This window comes from Euprymna scolopes, chromosome 35 (assembly GCF_053919585.1).
Source record: "Euprymna scolopes isolate OS-2025 chromosome 35, ASM5391958v1, whole genome shotgun sequence".
Classification (NCBI taxonomy): Eukaryota; Metazoa; Mollusca; class Cephalopoda; order Sepiida; family Sepiolidae; genus Euprymna; species Euprymna scolopes.
The window spans coordinates 67218087-67237963 of record NC_136516.1 but is presented as its reverse complement, the minus strand read 5'-3'; the positions used below and the strand labels follow the sequence as shown (position 1 = coordinate 67237963).

The 19877-nt window shown below is 33.3% G+C and overlaps 1 protein-coding gene across 1 annotated transcript in view; it reads right to left on the bottom strand.

Annotated features, from left to right (window-relative positions):
• LOC145259891 (BAI1-associated protein 3-like) overlaps window positions 1-19877 on the bottom strand; it is a 2054292-nt gene that overhangs the window by 98741 nt on the left and 1935674 nt on the right. The window contains exons 22-24 of the mRNA XM_080117785.1: window positions 12235-12303; window positions 7524-7598; window positions 5787-5888 (exon numbers count right to left, since the gene is read on the bottom strand). Coding sequence (XP_079973911.1) covers window positions 5787-5888; window positions 7524-7598; window positions 12235-12303 — 246 coding nt within the window. The remainder of the gene's footprint in view (window positions 1-5786; window positions 5889-7523; window positions 7599-12234; window positions 12304-19877) is intronic.

The window sequence follows — 19877 nt, the reverse complement described above, 5'->3', positions numbered from 1 at the left end:
CAAGCTTAATGAGATCAGTAAAAACTCAAGAAACGTAATATGCATATAACTATCAAGCTTAATGAGATCAATAAAAACTCAAGAAACGTAATATGCATATAACTATCAAGCTTAATGAGATCAATAAAAACTCAAGAAACGTAATATGCATATAACTATCAAGCTTAATGAGATCAATAAAAACTCAAGAAACGTAATATGCATATAACTATCAAGCTTAATGAGATCAATAAAAACTCAAGAAACGTAATATGCATATAACTATCAAGCTTAATGAGATCAATAAAAACTCAAGAAACGTAATATGCATATAACTATCAAGCTTAATGAGATCAATAAAAACTCAAGAAACGTAATATGCATATAACTATCAAGCTTAATGAGATCAATAAAAACTCAAGAAACGTAATATGCATATAACTATCAAGCTTAATGAGATCAATAAAAACTCAAGAAACGTAATATGCATATAACTATCAAGCTTAATGAGATCAGTAAAAACTCAAGAAACGTAATATGCATATAACTATCAAGCTTAATGAGATCAATAAAAACTCAAGAAACGTAATATGCATATAACTATCAAGCTTAATGAGATCAGTAAAAACTCAAGAAACGTAATATGCATATAACTATCAAGCTTAATGAGATCAATAAAAACTCAAGAAACGTAATATGCATATAACTATCAAGCTTAATGAGATCAGTAAAAACTCAAGAAACGTAATATGCATATAACTATCAAGCTTAATGAGATCAATAAAAACTCAAGAAACGTAATATGCATATAACTATCAAGCTTAATGAGATCAGTAAAAACTCAAGAAACGTAATATGCATATAACTATCAAGCTTAATGAGATCAATAAAAACTCAAGAAACGTAATATGCATATAACTATCAAGCTTAATGAGATCAGTAAAAACTCAAGAAACGTAATATGCATATAACTATCAAGCTTAATGAGATCAATAAAAACTCAAGAAACGTAATATGCATATAACTATCAAGCTTAATGAGATCAATAAAAACTCAAGAAACGTAATATGCATATAACTATCAAGCTTAATGAGATCAGTAAAAACTCAAGAAACGTAATATGCATATAACTATCAAGCTTAATGAGATCAATAAAAACTCAAGAAACGTAATATGCATATAACTATCAAGCTTAATGAGATCAGTAAAAACTCAAGAAACGTAATATGCATATAACTATCAAGCTTAATGAGATCAATAAAAACTCAAGAAACGTAATATGCATATAACTATCAAGCTTAATGAGATCAGTAAAAACTCAAGAAACGTAATATGCATATAACTATCAAGCTTAATGAGATCAATAAAAACTCAAGAAACGTAATATGCATATAACTATCAAGCTTAATGAGATCAGTAAAAACTCAAGAAACGTAATATGCATATAACTATCAAGCTTAATGAGATCAATAAAAACTCAAGAAACGTAATATGCATATAACTATCAAGCTTAATGAGATCAGTAAAAACTCAAGAAACGTAATATGCATATAACTATCAAGCTTAATGAGATCAATAAAAACTCAAGAAACGTAATATGCATATAACTATCAAGCTTAATGAGATCAATAAAAACTCAAGAAACGTAATATGCATATAACTATCAAGCTTAATGAGATCAGTAAAAACTCAAGAAACGTAATATGCATATAACTATCAAGCTTAATGAGATCAATAAAAACTCAAGAAACGTAATATGCATATAACTATCAAGCTTAATGAGATCAATAAAAACTCAAGAAACGTAATATGCATATAACTATCAAGCTTAATGAGATCAATAAAAACTCAAGAAACGTAATATGCATATAACTATCAAGCTTAATGAGATCAATAAAAACTCAAGAAACGTAATATGCATATAACTATCAAGCTTAATGAGATCAATAAAAACTCAAGAAACGTAATATGCATATAACTATCAAGCTTAATGAGATCAATAAAAACTCAAGAAACGTAATATGCATATAACTATCAAGCTTAATGAGATCAGTAAAAACTCAAGAAACGTAATATGCATATAACTATCAAGCTTAATGAGATCAATAAAAACTCAAGAAACGTAATATGCATATAACTATCAAGCTTAATGAGATCAGTAAAAACTCAAGAAACGTAATATGCATATAACTATCAAGCTTAATGAGATCAATAAAAACTCAAGAAACGTAATATGCATATAACTATCAAGCTTAATGAGATCAGTAAAAACTCAAGAAACGTAATATGCATATAACTATCAAGCTTAATGAGATCAATAAAAACTCAAGAAACGTAATATGCATATAACTATCAAGCTTAATGAGATCAATAAAAACTCAAGAAACGTAATATGCATATAACTATCAAGCTTAATGAGATCAATAAAAACTCAAGAAACGTAATATGCATATAACTATCAAGCTTAATGAGATCAATAAAAACTCAAGAAACGTAATATGCATATAACTATCAAGCTTAATGAGATCAATAAAAACTCAAGAAACGTAATATGCATATAACTATCAAGCTTAATGAGATCAATAAAAACTCAAGAAACGTAATATGCATATAACTATCAAGCTTAATGAGATCAATAAAAACTCAAGAAACGTAATATGCATATAACTATCAAGCTTAATGAGATCAATAAAAACTCAAGAAACGTAATATGCATATAACTATCAAGCTTAATGAGATCAATAAAAACTCAAGAAACGTAATATGCATATAACTATCAAGCTTAATGAGATCAATAAAAACTCAAGAAACGTAATATGCATATAACTATCAAGCTTAATGAGATCAATAAAAACTCAAGAAACGTAATATGCATATAACTATCAAGCTTAATGAGATCAATAGTTCGACTCGTAGCAAGTAGAGGGATGGCGATGCCCTGGCGATGTCCTGGTGATGCTTTGGGACAATTCTTTTATTGTATATCCAAAAGACAGAAGAATAAGTTTTAATACTGAGAAAAGTTATTGGAAAGGGAGATTGATTAGATGCTTGGGTCTATCTTCATGTAGTCCCTCCTCCACTGATTCTGACGAGAAGCAATTTTAATAATGATGTCACTCATTCCCAGAAAATTAAGACAAAAACAGAACAAGCAGGTAGAAATTACGCGCACACTTAACTAGTTATGCCAGTGCCACTTCTACAGACGAAAGTCGGAAGGAAGAACCGAGGCAAACTTGCTAAATTAGCTAATATGGGAAAAAAGTTCCTTAATTGAACGCGACAAATGTTTTCAGCGACTAGAGCGATATGTACACTATCCCGGTTCTTGATGACTATAACGAATATTTTAAAGCATTCGAATTGACACTGGCAATAGTGTAATCTTCTGCTACTAATATGAAATATTTCGATGTTAAAAGAAATTTTTTTTACAAACACGATTACAACATTTTGCCGTTGACCAGAAAAATCCGGACTAGCTGCCCCAAATTTATGAAGTGAAAAGTTTTCCGCCGGTGATATTTTGTTTACCAAGTCCTTCCGCTATCGGTTGGCGAGAGACGTACGTAGCACCAGACTACCCGTGGGATCCATCCCTTCTGATTACAAGGAAATTAACATTTATAAAAACGGTAGACGCAACTATTAGCGAGTTAGTATTTGCCTAGTCATGTGACAAAGAAAGAAGTTGAAGGTAAACAATTGCAGTTTAGAACTCAAGAGAGGATCGCTATGCGAAGTTCGAATAAATTGAGAACTCTCTAGAGATAGCGCCAATTGGTAGAAAATGAAAATCGGTCCGTAGTTAAGTCATGGTTCCAGCTATCTGTTCAATAGAGAAATATCTAAACGCGCACATCGTCAACCCCAAACTATGAGGACAACATAATGCTGTACTATTGTGAGGGAATATAACATTTAATGGAAACAAAATTGTGCGTTTGTTATAACACAAACTTTGATTATTTGGACAAAGTAACAGGCAACAATTATAAGTGAAACACTTCTGAAGGTTGAAGGTTAAATCTTCAGTAGGGGCGAAACTAGAAATATAATTGCTAATTACTTAAGACTTCTAACCGGTCATCATGACTGAAGATATAAGTGTATGCTACTACCATGGATTAAATAAAGGGTTTTGTAAGAAATTGCTTACAGATTCCCGAGTTCAACAAAAACAAGTGAAACATGTATTGCCCCCCTCCCGTGACTGCATAGTGAACGAGGCATAGAAAATGACTAAGTTCAGCATTTGCCCCTCCCATTTACCCCCAAAGTCCCCAGAGAACGTTAAATCCTGGTGAAAATGAACAAACGGTGCAGTTTTAGGCCTTAACATATGTAAATTTGAGTTTTACACCATGCAAAAAAAGAAATGACTAAGTCCATCATTTACCTCCCCCCATTTAACCCCAAAAGTCCTCAAGGCCTTAACATATTTAAATTTGAGTTTAGCACCATGCAAAACTGCTAAATAGACATACACAGAAAATTTTGGACAGATATGGTAAAATAATCCCCAAAATTGAATTATTTTTATTAGCCCTAAAAGAGCCCCTGGGGCACACCCAAGAGTTATCGCGAAGTATAGACAAACAAAATTATATAGATATCAGTTAGTTACAACTTTTCAGAAAGTTTTATGAAAATCGAAGTCATCAATATTTTTTAATGCACAAAATTGCCAATTTTAGCCATTTTAACCCGAAAGGCAGCCCTACGGGGGCAACCGGGGTTTACCCGGAAAATACGTTCTGTTAGTTTTTTTTACTCATATCATGTTTAATGTTTGTGCAAAATTTCAAAAAATTACAAGGCGTAGTTATTAAGAAAAGTGCGGATAGACGAACGAACAAACCGACAAGAGTGAATTTACAGGTCCACCCTCCTTTTGTCGGGGGACCAAAAATTACCGAAATCAACAAGATGGACTAGAAGAAGTTCTTAGTTTACATCAGCTGAAATACTGCGCGAATAACATTCAAGATGGGAACAGTATCCTTAATAATCCAAATAATCCAAATTGTCAATATTCATCTCGAAAATTCAGAAACAAATTTTGCGCAGTTCAACACCCATTCTTGGTTTTTATTATGTTATTTCAATTTAATACGATTATAAGTACATTACTTATTGTAGAGGTTAAATGGTGGGTGACTATTATAAACGGTTTATTTTAGAAATGTGTGGTTGCATACCTTTCTCAAAATGTCTTTATGCGTAAACGAACAACCATATTGAAATTGAACACGACTTATCGATCTTACAGCCCATCTTGGCAATTATTTGCAATGAATAATTATAAAAGTCTAGACGATTTAGAGACTCATAATTCATGTTGCATGACGAGTCTTTATTTGAATGGAAAAGTTTGCATGACACCTTAGGGTCAGAGTTAACCCCAGTAAACGGAAATTGATGAAATGATGTGATTTCCAGACGATTTATATTTTTTTTCGAAAGTTCAAGTTTCAAGTTCCAAGAGGTGAGATATTGTGCGTCTCCCATGAATAGTGGATAGGCGCAAAATACACTTAGGTGTAGAGAGACAACTAGCTTGTCTATCTCTCTACTCTTTTGCACGCAAATAACCCATCTTTCTGTTTTTGTTTTTGTGACTGTTGTTTTATTGAATAAACCTTGTAACAATCATCAACATCTGGCGATGACAACGGTCGTGCAACAATTCGTTACACGCATCAATAAGTGAAAACGTTACATTCATGTCGTTTCACAATCTTCTTTAGATAACGGTTGAATGTGTAATGCAACAAAGAAGAAATAAGCGCATGTATTGTTACCTGTTCAGAAACATCAAACTGTCTGTCCTCGTCATAGAAGCCGGTTGAATACAATTTATCGTGGATGAGGTCGGCATACATGACGGCATTGTCGCAAATGTTCTGATAAAAAGCAATAACATTTTATTAATGAAAACACAACAAAGAGTTCAAACAAAATAAAATGAATTGTATTGATCAACAATTATACTAATTAACAAGCTGACTTGACATGACATTTTCTACGCTTATCTTAATGAAGTCAATGATAGCATGCCCATGAGTCATTGCCAAATCTATGTTTGTATAGTAGTAGTAGTAGTAGTAGTAGTAGTAGTAGTAGTAGTAGTAATAATAATAATAATAATAATAATAAGAATTATAATAATAATATAACACTAATAATTATTAGAGTATAAAATTAATAATAAATGTATAACACTAATAATGATTTTTATATAATAATAATTGTATAACATTAATAATTATTTTGTATAACAACAACAATAATAATAATAATAATAATAATAATGATAATAATAATAATAATAATAATAATTGCATAACATTAATACTTATTTTTGCATAATAATAATAATAATAATAATAATAATAATAATTGTATACAACTAATAATTATTTTTGTATAATAATAATAATAATAATAATAATTATATAACACTAATAATTATCACAAAAAAAAAATGCATCGACGAAAACCATTTTAACCAAAAATACTGAGAAAAGAAACGAAATTGTATATTCACTGAAAAGTAAAAAGCGAAACAAAAACGAACGTAAAATCCCGAGCCACGTTCTCTCATACAGCACGGTTGGACGATCTGAAGTTGTTAATTAATAACGTGTATTTTTATAAGAATTATTATTATTTTTTAATAAGAACAACACAAATTGTAACAGTCAACCTGAAATTCCGTTAATTATTTTACTCTTTTACTGGTGCCATGAATAATCAAGTGTAGAACAAATAAAAGAAGAACCCATTTTTCTTACTATAGCAGTAACCTTAATTCTGGGTGGCAATAAAAAATAAAAAAAGGAAAATTGTAATTTTGGCTGGATTTTCAAAGTTAAACTTAAATAGCATTTTAGCTGACAAATCCAAATTTGATTCTTACTAGCCAACTTTTACTTATTATTGTTTTACCACGTTATTTGCAATAGATTAACTTAATTCAGTACAATTTATTAAAATATACTTGTTCTAATATAGTATATTCCTAATAATTAAATCCAGACAGACTTCATGAAATGGACTGCTAAATTAATTTCCTTATTTTGTCTCATTTGTATAAATATTATGTATGGTCTGTTTTTATCGTAGAAATTCTGCCTAGCCAGGAATCATAACATATGAATGAGGACAGTGGCTAAATGGTTAACGACACGGACTGAAAATCTGGGTGTGCCAAGTTCAAATCCAGTTCTTTCCACAGAAGCACTTTCATCAAACTCACGACTTTGTATCTAATCTCCTTGAAATGAGGAAAATCAAAAATACTAAAGTACGCTTGAGGTTAAATTGCGCATTGTAAATCACAAAAGGAAATCCATAAAAGAAAAGGTAGTCCGATTTTTTTGTGTTTTTGTTTTCGCTTAGACTTTATGGATAAAAAGTGATTTAATATTATTTTTTGTTTTATTCTTCCACTTTTGGTTTTTGTAGATGATGTATGCAACGATGAGTTAATGGTTCTTCAACAATAAAGTTCGTGTCTTGGATGAAGGGCAACCAACCTGAGTTAAATTGGCAGTGAATGAATAGGCATCACATGGTTCCGGCCATTCAAGATTTGTCCAAAAGTCAACCATCTGAAACAAAAAGATTTTTTGTTTGTTTTATATAATCTCGTTTTTGAAACTGAAAACAGAACAATAACTTAGCAGTTCTTCTATCACACGCACACACACAGACACACACACAGACACACACACACACACACACACACACACACACACACACACACACACACACACACACACACACACACACACACACACACACACACACACACACATGCAGACACATGATCACATATCGTGTACAAAACGAAGACGATGCAATTTCAAGTTTATGAACAGTTTCGCTAAATTCATATTTACAAATATTTGAAGGGGGGCATATATTACACAGTTGCGGTTGACTCAAACAGTCATGATAATTTCGAATGGATCAGAGGAGATAATTCACGTGAAAACTGCGAATTTTTCAGATTGATGGCGGCAGACAGTTTTTAATTCTTTAAATCAAACATTAATGCGACGTATTTTTTATATTTTAACTTTATATGAGCGCCTTAAGTAACTTTTAAATAACCGTGTTTGGCGGAAAGCAACATATATCATGAAATATTTGTTTATAAACATATGTACAAACCTGAGTAAGATTTGCAGCGCATATGCGAAACACACACACACACACACACACACACACACACACACACACACACACACACACACACACACACACACACACACACATACACACACACACACACACACACACATATATATATATAAGTGAAAGTGTGTGTGTGTGTGTGTGTCTGTCTGTCTGTCTGTGTACATTAACTCCGTCAATTTTCAGTCTACAGACTCGAAATTTGATATCCATGGTACTGAGATTTGGGAAAATCTTTGTAATCCGTGTTCGGCCAGAAATGTAGCTGTTAAAGGGTTTGACCTTTGAGAACTCTACCAAACTCCTCCGCCAATTTTGGGTATAAACAATTGAAATTTTAGATATAGGTTCCTGGGGTATGGATCTAACTTAATAACTTGATTTGAACCCAAAACAATAAATGTAAAGGGGTCATAATATGGGTCAAAGTTTAAAAATCTTACGTCTGCTGTCTCTACCAAAGTACTCAGACAAAACATTTGAAATTTGACATAAAGGGTATTCAGAGATAGGGCAAGCTTTTTGTAATCGGTTTGGGTTGAAAATTTGAGCTACCAATATATAAATGTATGTATGTATGTTTGCATGTCTACCGAAAACTTTCGACAGAGGCAACGAATTTTCACAAGATCAGTATCGTTTTTAAGTTCGACCCTTCAGACGACAAATATCGAAAAATTGGCTAAAAACATTAATTTCTTCACCCACAACTGGACACATTTTTACAGGAAGGGATGGCTTTTTTCACCGATATTTTCGAAAGTCATCCCCCTTTTCGACTGTCTAGACTTAATTTAAAATTCCGGTTTGGCAGTGGTCGTAACAGCAAAGACGTAACGTTTTTTCCCGTTCTTTTCCTCCTTCGCAGTACGGGTTCGAGCCTGCCTTCCTACTACCACTTTTTTTTTGCTCAGCACACACCTCCAAACACCCGGGAAATGCCAGGCACCCATGATAGTATATATATATATATATATATATATATATATATATATATATATATATATATATATATATAGAGAGAGAGAGAGAGAGAGAGAGAAAGAGAGAGAGAAAGGGTGTATGTTTTGAAAATGAGCAGAAACAATTGTATGAATATAAATGCCTTTCAAACAAATTCAGAACATTTATCGGACCAAGTAAAGATTAGATACCCCGGTAGCAGACGGCAAAGATAGGCGCACATTTCCATTGACACCGGTTATTCGACCTTGACATTGCCGTTGGTTGGTTGTAAACAGGTCAAATAGCAGACATGTCAGAATGTTCGCGAGCAAGATTTTTTAAAAATATATTTACAAAACTTTTTAAGATTTAAAAGAAAAAATATATATTTACAAAACATTTTCTTTAATATTAAATATTTACAAAACTTTTAAGGATAAAAAAAAAAACCTTTCTATTTACGCAAAAAAAATTCTTAATGTAAGTAATAAAACGAACGTATTTAAACAAAATGTATTTAAATAAATGGGTGTCTTTCTGGGTGCGTTCTTTTTATATATTTACAGAACGTTTTAATAAAACTATTAATAATAATAATAATAATAATAATAATAATAATAATAATAATAATAATAATAACAATATGAATAAATAAATGGTAAATTTTTACGACGTGCCCACCCCCAGCATATTATAAACACTCCAACCTCCCTATGTTAAGAACGACTTTCGGAATAACACCCACAACCTCAAAAGCCTTTCTGAACATGGGGTGGTTTGGGGGTGTTTATACTACGCCGGGGCAGGTCGTAAAATAATACCAAATAAATAAATAAACCGACATTATAACTGAGAATTTCGGATGATGTCAATTAAAAAATACACAATTTAAAAAAAAAAATAATGAAATCATTATAACCAAAGTTTTTAATGGAAGAAACGAATATAAAATAACTGACTTGTTCGGATTTTTTGCGACCAAGATTAATTTTTATGTACAGTGTGTGTGTGTGTGTGTGTGTGTGTGTGTGTGTGTGTGTTTATCTGTGTGCGTTTTAATACACTTCAATATTTACTTAAAGTGTGATGTACGTAGGTGGTCAGTGAAAGGAGAAATCCTTCTAGACCGAGGCAATTTTTTATGTATAAAATTACAAGTATAAACAATCGAGATTTTAAAAAATATATTTTATTCACATATCTTTTATAACTTTTATTTTTATAAAGATGAAGTGTACAGATCTTTTTATAATTTTCATTTTTGTCTAAAAAACAAAACAAACAAAAAACTTGCTATTTGTTTAGTTCTCCATAAAGACAAATTAAGTACAAGTTTAGCGTCCGAAATTTTCAGTTTCTAATGTTTTGTAATTTATAGAGTTCATTTTTTAAATTTTATTTTATACATAAAAAATTGCCTCGGTCTAGAAGGATTTCTCCTTTCACTGACCACCTACGTACATCACACTTTAAGTAAATATTGAAGTGTATTAAAACGCACACAGATAAACACACACACACACACACACACGCGCGCGCACACACACACACACACACACACACACACACACACACACACCCACACCCACACACACACACACACACACACACACACACACACACACACACACACACACACACACACACACACTGTACATAAAAATTAATCTTGGTCGCAAAAATCCGAACAAGTCAGTTATTTTATATTCGTTTCTTCTATTAAAAACTTTGGTTATAATAATTTCATTTTTTTTTTTTTTAAATTATGTATTTTTTAATTGACATCATCCGAAATTCTCAGTTATAACGTCGGTTTATTTATTTATTTGGTATTATTTTACGACCTGCCCCGGCGTAGTATAAACACCCCCAACCACCCCATGTTCAGAAAGGCTTTCGGAATAAACACCTCCCAACCTCCCCATGTTAAGAACGGCTTTTGAGGTTGGGGGTGTTATTCCGAAAGCCGTTCTTAACATAGGGAGGATGGAGTGTTTATAATATGCTGGGGGTGGGCACGTCGTAAAAATTTACCATTTATTTATTCATATTATTATTATTATTATTATTATTATTATTATTATTATTATTATTATTAATAGTTTTATTAAAAAGTTCTGTAAATATATAAAAAGAACGCACCCAGAAAGACACCAATTTATTTAAATACATTTTGTTTAAATACGTTCGTTTTATTACTTACATTAAGAATTTTTTTTTGCGTAAATAGAAAGGTTTTTTTTTATCCTTAAAAGTTTTGTAAATATTTAATATTAAAGAAAATGTTTTGTAAATATATATTTTCCTTTTAAATCTTAAAAAGATTTGTAAATATGTTTTTAAAAAATCTTGCTCGCGAACATTCTGACATGTCTGCTATTTGACGTGTTTACGGCAATGTCAAGGTCGAACAACCGGTGTCAATGGAAATGTGCGCCTATCTTTGCCGTCTGCTACCGGGGTATCTAATCTTTACTTGGTCCCATTTATCATACACACACAGACACACAGACACACACACACATACACGCACATATATATTATACATAGAGACTAAGACTTCAGAGGACCATATAATTAAATATTTAAACATATATCCCATTATTGAAAAATTCAATAAGCCATGAATGGCAAAAAGTCCCTTCAAATATATGAAACTGTAAGAAAGGCAATGGTTCAATGTAATAACCACAGTATAAATTAAATTGGTTCAATGTAAAAGTTAACGTTATAAACTGTATTAAGTGAAAAATTAATATACAACGTACATATCGGAGTTCGAAGAGAAAATAACCGAGAAAATATTAAATAGGGAAAAGTTGGTTTACGAAAAAAATAAAGATAGAAAACCTAATTTAACGATCGATAAGTTTAGCAAAGCGGAGCAAATCTTGTTTTTCGTTTCTTTTTATTGAAAAACAACAACAACAACAACAACAACAACAACAACAACAAACAACAACAACAAACAAACAAAAAAAACGATCAAATTCTCATGTAGAATATGACAAACAATTAAGAAGTTAATTAAAATGAGAATAAAAAAGAACACAAAGCTCTTTAGACAAAAAATAGTTTAAAATATCTTCAAAATGTACTTACGTGATTAAAAAGGCTGCAAACATCGACGGCCGAGGAACTGTATTTAGCGTTCGAGATGTTACTATAAACCTATAAAATTATAAAATAATCAAACTTCGGTTAACGAACGCCTTCCTGTTTCATCGGTTTACACACAGCAGAAAAAAAATCCACCGATTTACGAAAGAACAAACTAAACGATAGTAGAGTTACGTCAATTACGTTAAGAGATTAGCAAAGTTATCCCCCCTTTCATCATACGACTTCTAATTGCACACAATTATTATAGCATCTCTTAATTTAAAGATTTACATTAAAATGGCACTCTCGAAGTATACGATAGTTTTTATAAATTAGAAAACAAAATAGATTAAATATTTTTTATTTAAATCAAAATGCACATGCAGACATATAGCTTCCTGGCATGAATAACACTCCTTGCATCAACACTCGTTGCCATAAACGTGGAAAACTTGGTCATTTTTCAAAGGTATGCAAGTCTTCTAGAACCCTATACAAAGCCAAAAGTCAAAATACATCTGCAATTTAACCGCCTCCCGTGACCGCCTTTCAAAAACGTAAAAGTGAAAATTAACGGGAGATCTACGAATGCTTTGCTCGATACCGGGAGCTCAGAAATCTTTATCAAAGAAAACTTGGTAAAAACCAACAAAGTGTATTTTGTTCCCTCCTCCAGCAGAGTAACAATGGCAAACGCGTCATTGTCTGCACAAATAAGTGGTTATTGGTTGGTGGACTTACTATTTAATGACGTCTCCTATAAAACCACTAAATTATCCGCAATGAAAAACCTTTGTTGCAAAATAATACTGGGACATAATTTTTTGCAGCAACACTCAGATTGAAATTCCGTTTGGCGGTTCAATGGCCGCGTTGAAAATTTGTTGATTGGCGACAGCAAAAATCCAGTACCTGTCACTTTTCGAAAACCTAACTGAATACTGCAAACCCATAGCAGTGAGAAGCAGACGTTTTTCTCATAATAATTACAAATTCATTGACTACCCGAGGAAGGTACAATTGAGCCAAGCAAATCCACACTAGAGTGCTCAGGTAGTTATAACCACTTCTGAAAACCATAAAAGAGAATGATTATAGATTACTCCCAAACCATAAATAGATCTACTCTTTTGTACGCCTTTTCACTACCCAGGATAGATGAAATGTTAGGCGAAACAGCCAAATATCGTATGTTTAGCACTCTGGATTTGAAAAGCGTATACAATCAAATCGCCATTAGACCTAGAGACAAGCTCTACACAGCTTTCGAGGCGAACGGGCGACTATATCAATTTCGCATTATTCCTTTTGGCGTTACGAATGGGATAGCAAACTTCCAAAGGATAGTCGACCAAATTATAACGGATGAGAAACTGGAAGGTACATTTGCGTACATTGACAACGTCACAGTATATGGTCATAATAAAAAGGAACACGACGAAAATCTCAGACGGTTCATATCCGCCGTCGACAAATACAACCTTACCGTAAACGACGACAAATGCTCGTTTGAACTGGACAAAATAAACCTACTGGGGTATACCATAAGCAAAAGTTTTATAGCACCGGGCGCAGATCGAGTGAAACCTTTACTCCAGATGTCTGCCCCTCATAAGTGGCCTTCCCTTCGACGTGCTATGAGCATGTTTGCTCACTCCTCCCGATGGATTGCATCGTTCTAATAAAAGTAGAGACGTTTCCTCTGTCCCGCTAAGCCGTTGAGGCACCAGAGGGACTGAAAAAGGATATTGTGAAATCAGCAATTACAACAATAGATCAAAATATTCCTCTGGTTTTTGAAACGGATGCGTCAGACTGTGCTATTGAAACAAGCTGATCGTCCTGTAGCCCTTTTTTAATGACCCTCTCACGGGCTGAACGACGCCACCCCGCAATTGAAAAGGAAGTCTCCGAGATAGTTGAGGTATTAAGAAAATGGCAACACTACCTGATCGGACGCCACTTTAAACTTATTACTGACCAAAAATCAGTTGCTTTTATATTCACCTCTCAGACTACAAGCAAAATAAAGAATGAGAAAATAGCGAGGTGGAGAATCGAACCATCTTGTTTCTCCTTTGACATCAGCTGCCGACCCGGCAAGGAGAACTTAATAGCTGATACACTGTCAAGAGTATGCTGTACGGCATCAAGCGGGGACGAACTCTTTACGCTACATAACAATCTCTGTCACCAGGGCATTAGTCGAATGGTTCATGCTGTGAGGTGTAGAAACTTGCCTTTCTCAGTATAGAAGGTAAAAAGAATTACACATTCCTGCTGAATGTATGCTGAACTGAAGCCTCGGTTTTATAAACCCAAACCTGGCGTTTCAATAAAAGCAACACAACCGTTTAAAAGACTTGTTGGTTTCCTTTTGTCTTCCCTTGCTCAGACATACCGGCTACTGCAATTATAAAATGCCTCTGCTTAATATCCGACGTCTTTAGAGTTCCTGCCTATATCAATTCGGACCGAGGGGCTTCTTTCATGTAAGAGCAGCTTCGACAATTTCTACAGGAACGAAGAGTAGCTATAAGCCGGATAACTCTCTAGAAACCTAAGGGTAACGGTCAATGCGAAAGATATAACGGCATTAATTGGAAGACTGTTCAATTGGCTGCATCAAATAACGGATGCTCGATTGATAATTGGGAAAATCTCCTTCTTGTCGCATTATATGCCAATCGGTCTCTATTGTGTATCGCCACGAATACCACCCCACACGAAAGGTTTTTACCTTTTCAGCGACAGAGTTCGGCAGGAGTTTCGCTTTCATCTTAATTTCTCGACCCGATACTGTGTTTCTGATACGACATGCACGTTACACCACGAACGATCCCTTGGTGGGCGAGGTGAAACTCATAGAGGCGAACCCTCAGTACGCTCTAGTACGACATGCAGATGGTAGAGAGTCTAATGTGTCTCTCAGAGCACCTGCTGGAGACGTACCAGAACCGTGGACAGCCCCTGAGGACTGGTCAACTCCCCCTAACACTGAAGCCCTTCCGGAAGATTATGACACTGAAATTGCCCCTGATATGTCGTCTAATGACACTGTCTCCTTTGGGGCTCTGTCAGACACTTCGGATAGGCCAACACCTGAATCCCTGACAGATGAAGGACTAACACCGAAAAACGGTGTTAATCCAGAGACTGTTTCTGACGCGGATCGGCCTGCTCCTCTGAGAAGGGAACATTTCGGAGCGAGGTATTTTAGAGCCCACAGATAGGCTAGCACTGAAGAGCTTCCCTGTTTGAGTACTCCAACCCCGAATCATATACGGCCGAGTCTGCAAATGTGAGCTCGTAGGGAGCCTGGATATTTAAGGGGTTTTCTTCTCTATCAGTGAGAACTTTGTGAAATGTTGTGAATATGGATTATCTCCTCTTTGATAATCCAAACTATAAAAGCTGTACATTTCCGCTTGTCAAGTAGACGAGTAGTAAGATTCTTAATTGAATAAAAGATTACTAGACGGAATCTTTTGTCCTGTTTTCATTACATGTATATGCCAATTTGAGCTAAAATGGATAAATTTTCTGATGTATTATTCTGTTTTACAAAAATCTATTCTGGTTATTTAATATCGAATCCAGTTATTTTAATAAAACATTTGATTTTCAAATATCAAATAATGATATAAAATATCAGCTGAGGAGCGCAAGCAATGAATGTATGACGATTTTCTCGACTAATACGTATTCCAACTGATCGCCGTGGAAACGACTGAAGCGATTGGTTTCTTAACCGTCTGGGTCTATCAATGACACATCACGTGAATTGCCTTGTTTATATGTGCACCACTTCATCATCATTAATTGAGGAAAACTTTTAGCCTGCTCTCAATCAGGATATCTGAGGGCAAATCCTTATTTCGGATATATTTACAAAAGCTTTTTTTTATCAGGTGAAATAGATTATTTTAAATAGAACGGCAAAAATTCTTACATTAAATTTTTAACGTTTATAAATTTGAACTTTCAATTTGAAATAATCATATTTTGTCAAATGGTGAATCATATATTTAATTGGTTAAATATATTGGGTATGTTTAGTTTGGTTGCGACGTTTCTTTGATTAAATAATCTAGACACTGTAGATGGAATCTAGCATTCGAAGAAACAATGCGCCTGGCAGTAATTAACAAGTGATTACACCCCCTTAAATACCCTGAAATGTCATAAGCAGGACCAGATCTCAATAAGCGACGTGAAGCAAAAATACTGTAGATCACTGATCCTCGTGGTTCACTGGTTCTGATTGTTTTCTATTGATTATACTCAAGAGGGACCAGAGAGGATACAAATTTTTCCTTATCAGACTTTCATGTCAGACTCACACAAAATGAAGAATATATGTTTCCCAGAAAGAATGCTCCAATCTTTAAGGTAGAGTAAGAAGCAAACATATTTTATTGTTTTGTATAATGTTGACTGCCTTTCATACTTATCAAATGTAATAAATAATTGTTTTAGCATTCTATTCTAATGGTGTATATGTTTGGAAATATGTTTGCAAATATGTTTAATATAGGAGCTATGAATTAAAATAACTTATAATATAGCATTTTATAGCTTTTAATCCCCAAAGTCAAAAAGTTAAAACGCAATAACAAAATTAAATTTTAAATAGAATGCATCCAATAAATAAGTGGAAAAAATGATTTTTTTCGGATATTTTAATATATTTTACTTCTTTTTAGTGACGGTTGTTATTTTAAATTAAGAGGGAGATTTACTTTTTAGAAGAAAACATATCTTTTTAGAAGAAAGCATATTTATCTTCGTTGCTTAAAAACCAACTGTTTTGTCATTTTTAAGGAAGCATCAGAATGCACAATAAATACACAACAACATTGAATATAGAGGAAGCATTTCCGTGGATGAACTGTATTAAAAAGTAAAACAAAAATATACAATAATAATACTCTTCTCTCCCCTCTCAGGAAGTAAACACACACTCAAAATTCAGTTCAGCAATAAAATATTAAAACGAACAAAGTTTGATTTCAGAACATGATCTTTACCGGATCATCTTGGACAGGAACAAAACAATAAATCTAACAAAATGAAGAATTATTTTTTTACATTAATTTTTTCTCAAAATATTAATTACACACGTTTGTTGTTAGAAACACAAAACTTTTAATATGATTCCTGAAAAGTCCCTGAGAAGCTTGTTATAAAACTGTCCACTTAAAACCTTTTTTTTTTTGTAATGCGAGATATCATAAAAATGCAGTCACCAAATCCCAGGTGACATCTTTAGCTCACAAATATTTCCATCCATTATACCAGTAGGATCCTACCACGGTTTAATTACTGCTTTTCAACTGCAAGAAGATATGACACAAGGTGAAAAAATAGAAGAGAAAGAAAAATCCCAACGCCCCCGAAGACGCACTTTGATTCTACAAAAATATCCATTAACAGATTCATTGGCATTTTCGGGGGAGGCTTCTCTTTCTACGATCAATGAACTACTTTCTGCCGAACCGAACGAGTTGACGCAGTGAAGGGCAGGTAACCGATGTGATTCGGCGCTGTCCCGCGAGATTGTCTCTACATTGCTACTAAACGATAGTCCATAAAGGAAAGAACTGATTTTTTTACACTGAATCTAATAACATTAGTCAGTGCAGTCGTTCTCGTGTGTCGTTTATTTACCTAAAAAAATGTGTTCGTAATAGACAATGTTGCATCTGAAGAACTTCATCTAATTTTAGCAAATGAAATAACAAACGCAATAAAGAAAGTAGAAATAAGTAAACAAATACAATGATTGAAAATATTTATTCCGAACATTTCAGAATAGGCGATGAAACGGTAATTAAGACATCACACCTTTTTAAATGCAACTTTACAAATTCAACAGATTTTTCATGAACTGAAAGAGGCAGTGTACCGTATTTAGAAATTATATATATATATATATATATATATATATATATATATATATGTACACTAATGAGTCACCTTTTTATTAAAGCTTGAGGACCATCCGAGGATAAGGTTAAAGAGATCGTCAGTGCCATAACGCGATATTGGAAACAGCCGCAAAAATAGGTAAAAGATCTCTTAATGAGAACTTGTTTATCCAAGAGGAGGGCTTAATAAGTATTGTAATCGGTTGAGAAGCTTCAAGGTATTTTGTTCCATAGACATGACACACTAGGAAGAAAATTTGTTCTTGGAAGTTGCGTTGTTTCTGTGGTTCGAGGAGTGAGAGAAAAGGAAATTTCTTTGCAGTGGTTGTAAGAAGACGTGTTCTTGCTGTGAATGTTTTATAGAGGGAGAAGAAGGATTGAAGTTCAGTCGAGCTCTTATTATGAGCATATCAATACAGTAGAGGGAGGCTAGCGATATCTTTTCTGTGTGGGAGGGGTTGCAGAGAAGATAATAGATCACCCCCATTAGATTGCTAAGTTTGTTTTATACTCTGTCAAGAGATGAAGAGTGCAGCGACCTTAGTAATGACGATTATTTAATTCTACCATTTCCGGTTTGGCATAAGAGTCAGTCATATGAGCTTATCAACGGAGGGGCATATAAACATCGGTGGTGAAAAGATAGAAGCTTAGTTTTAGGTCAGTTCTCATCGATATGCTGCCATAGATAGTTGTGTCATTTGCGAAAATATCACCTAATTATCACAAGATACAATTTAAATATCACCAAATTATCACAAGATACAATTTGAAAAATTATTTATGAAAATCAGAAAGAGAGTAGGAGCAAGAATGAGATACACCGACGTTGATATTTTGAGTTTCGATTTCCAGCGCACCAACAACTAATTTGTTAAACCTATTTGACTGAAAAGATTTAGTGGTTCTGACGATATTCCCAGATATTTCATACCTAACAAATTTATGGAGAAAACCATTGTAACAAACTATATCGAATACCTTTCATACATCAAGAGAAATAGTTCTAGAGACGAATTTATAGTCGATAAATTCACTGACCCTGTGCGATATTACAGTCAGCACGTCAGCTGTATATATATATATATATATATATATATATATATATATATATATATATATATATATATATATACTAACAGCGAGACCCAACATTGACTGGTATTAAATGAGAATCAACAAATGTTCCACATTTCTAATACTTTTATTTTCATCGAAATCGGCGGAATTGTCCTTTTTTCAATTAAATCGATTGATTGCCTGCTCCGGAGAAAGCTTAATATACCTCCTCGACCTTATCTAAAATACATTGTATTGTACATTGCACTGTAGAGAATCTGCTGTGGGCTTTCGAAAACTGTTTTTCATATAATAGCTTCAATTAAAGTTTAAAATCAGAAATTTAAGTATCATGGTTCAGTTGTGCAACAACCAGAAACATTCATTTAAAACGCGCCCCTGTCTTATCAAAGAATACTGTTGATTTTATACGCCTGACACATTTGTTTGTGCAGTGGTAAAACATCTCAAATACACTTGTGACGTTAGACTGTGTAAAAGTGGTAAATTTGGTAAAAATCGAACTGTTCCATCTTAATGTTTTTTTCATTATCACTTTTTGATAATTATCGGAGGCATTTAGGTACAAAAGCAATCTAAGAACACTCTCTGACACATAAAGTACATTTGTGTAAAATAAAAAAAAAAATCGGC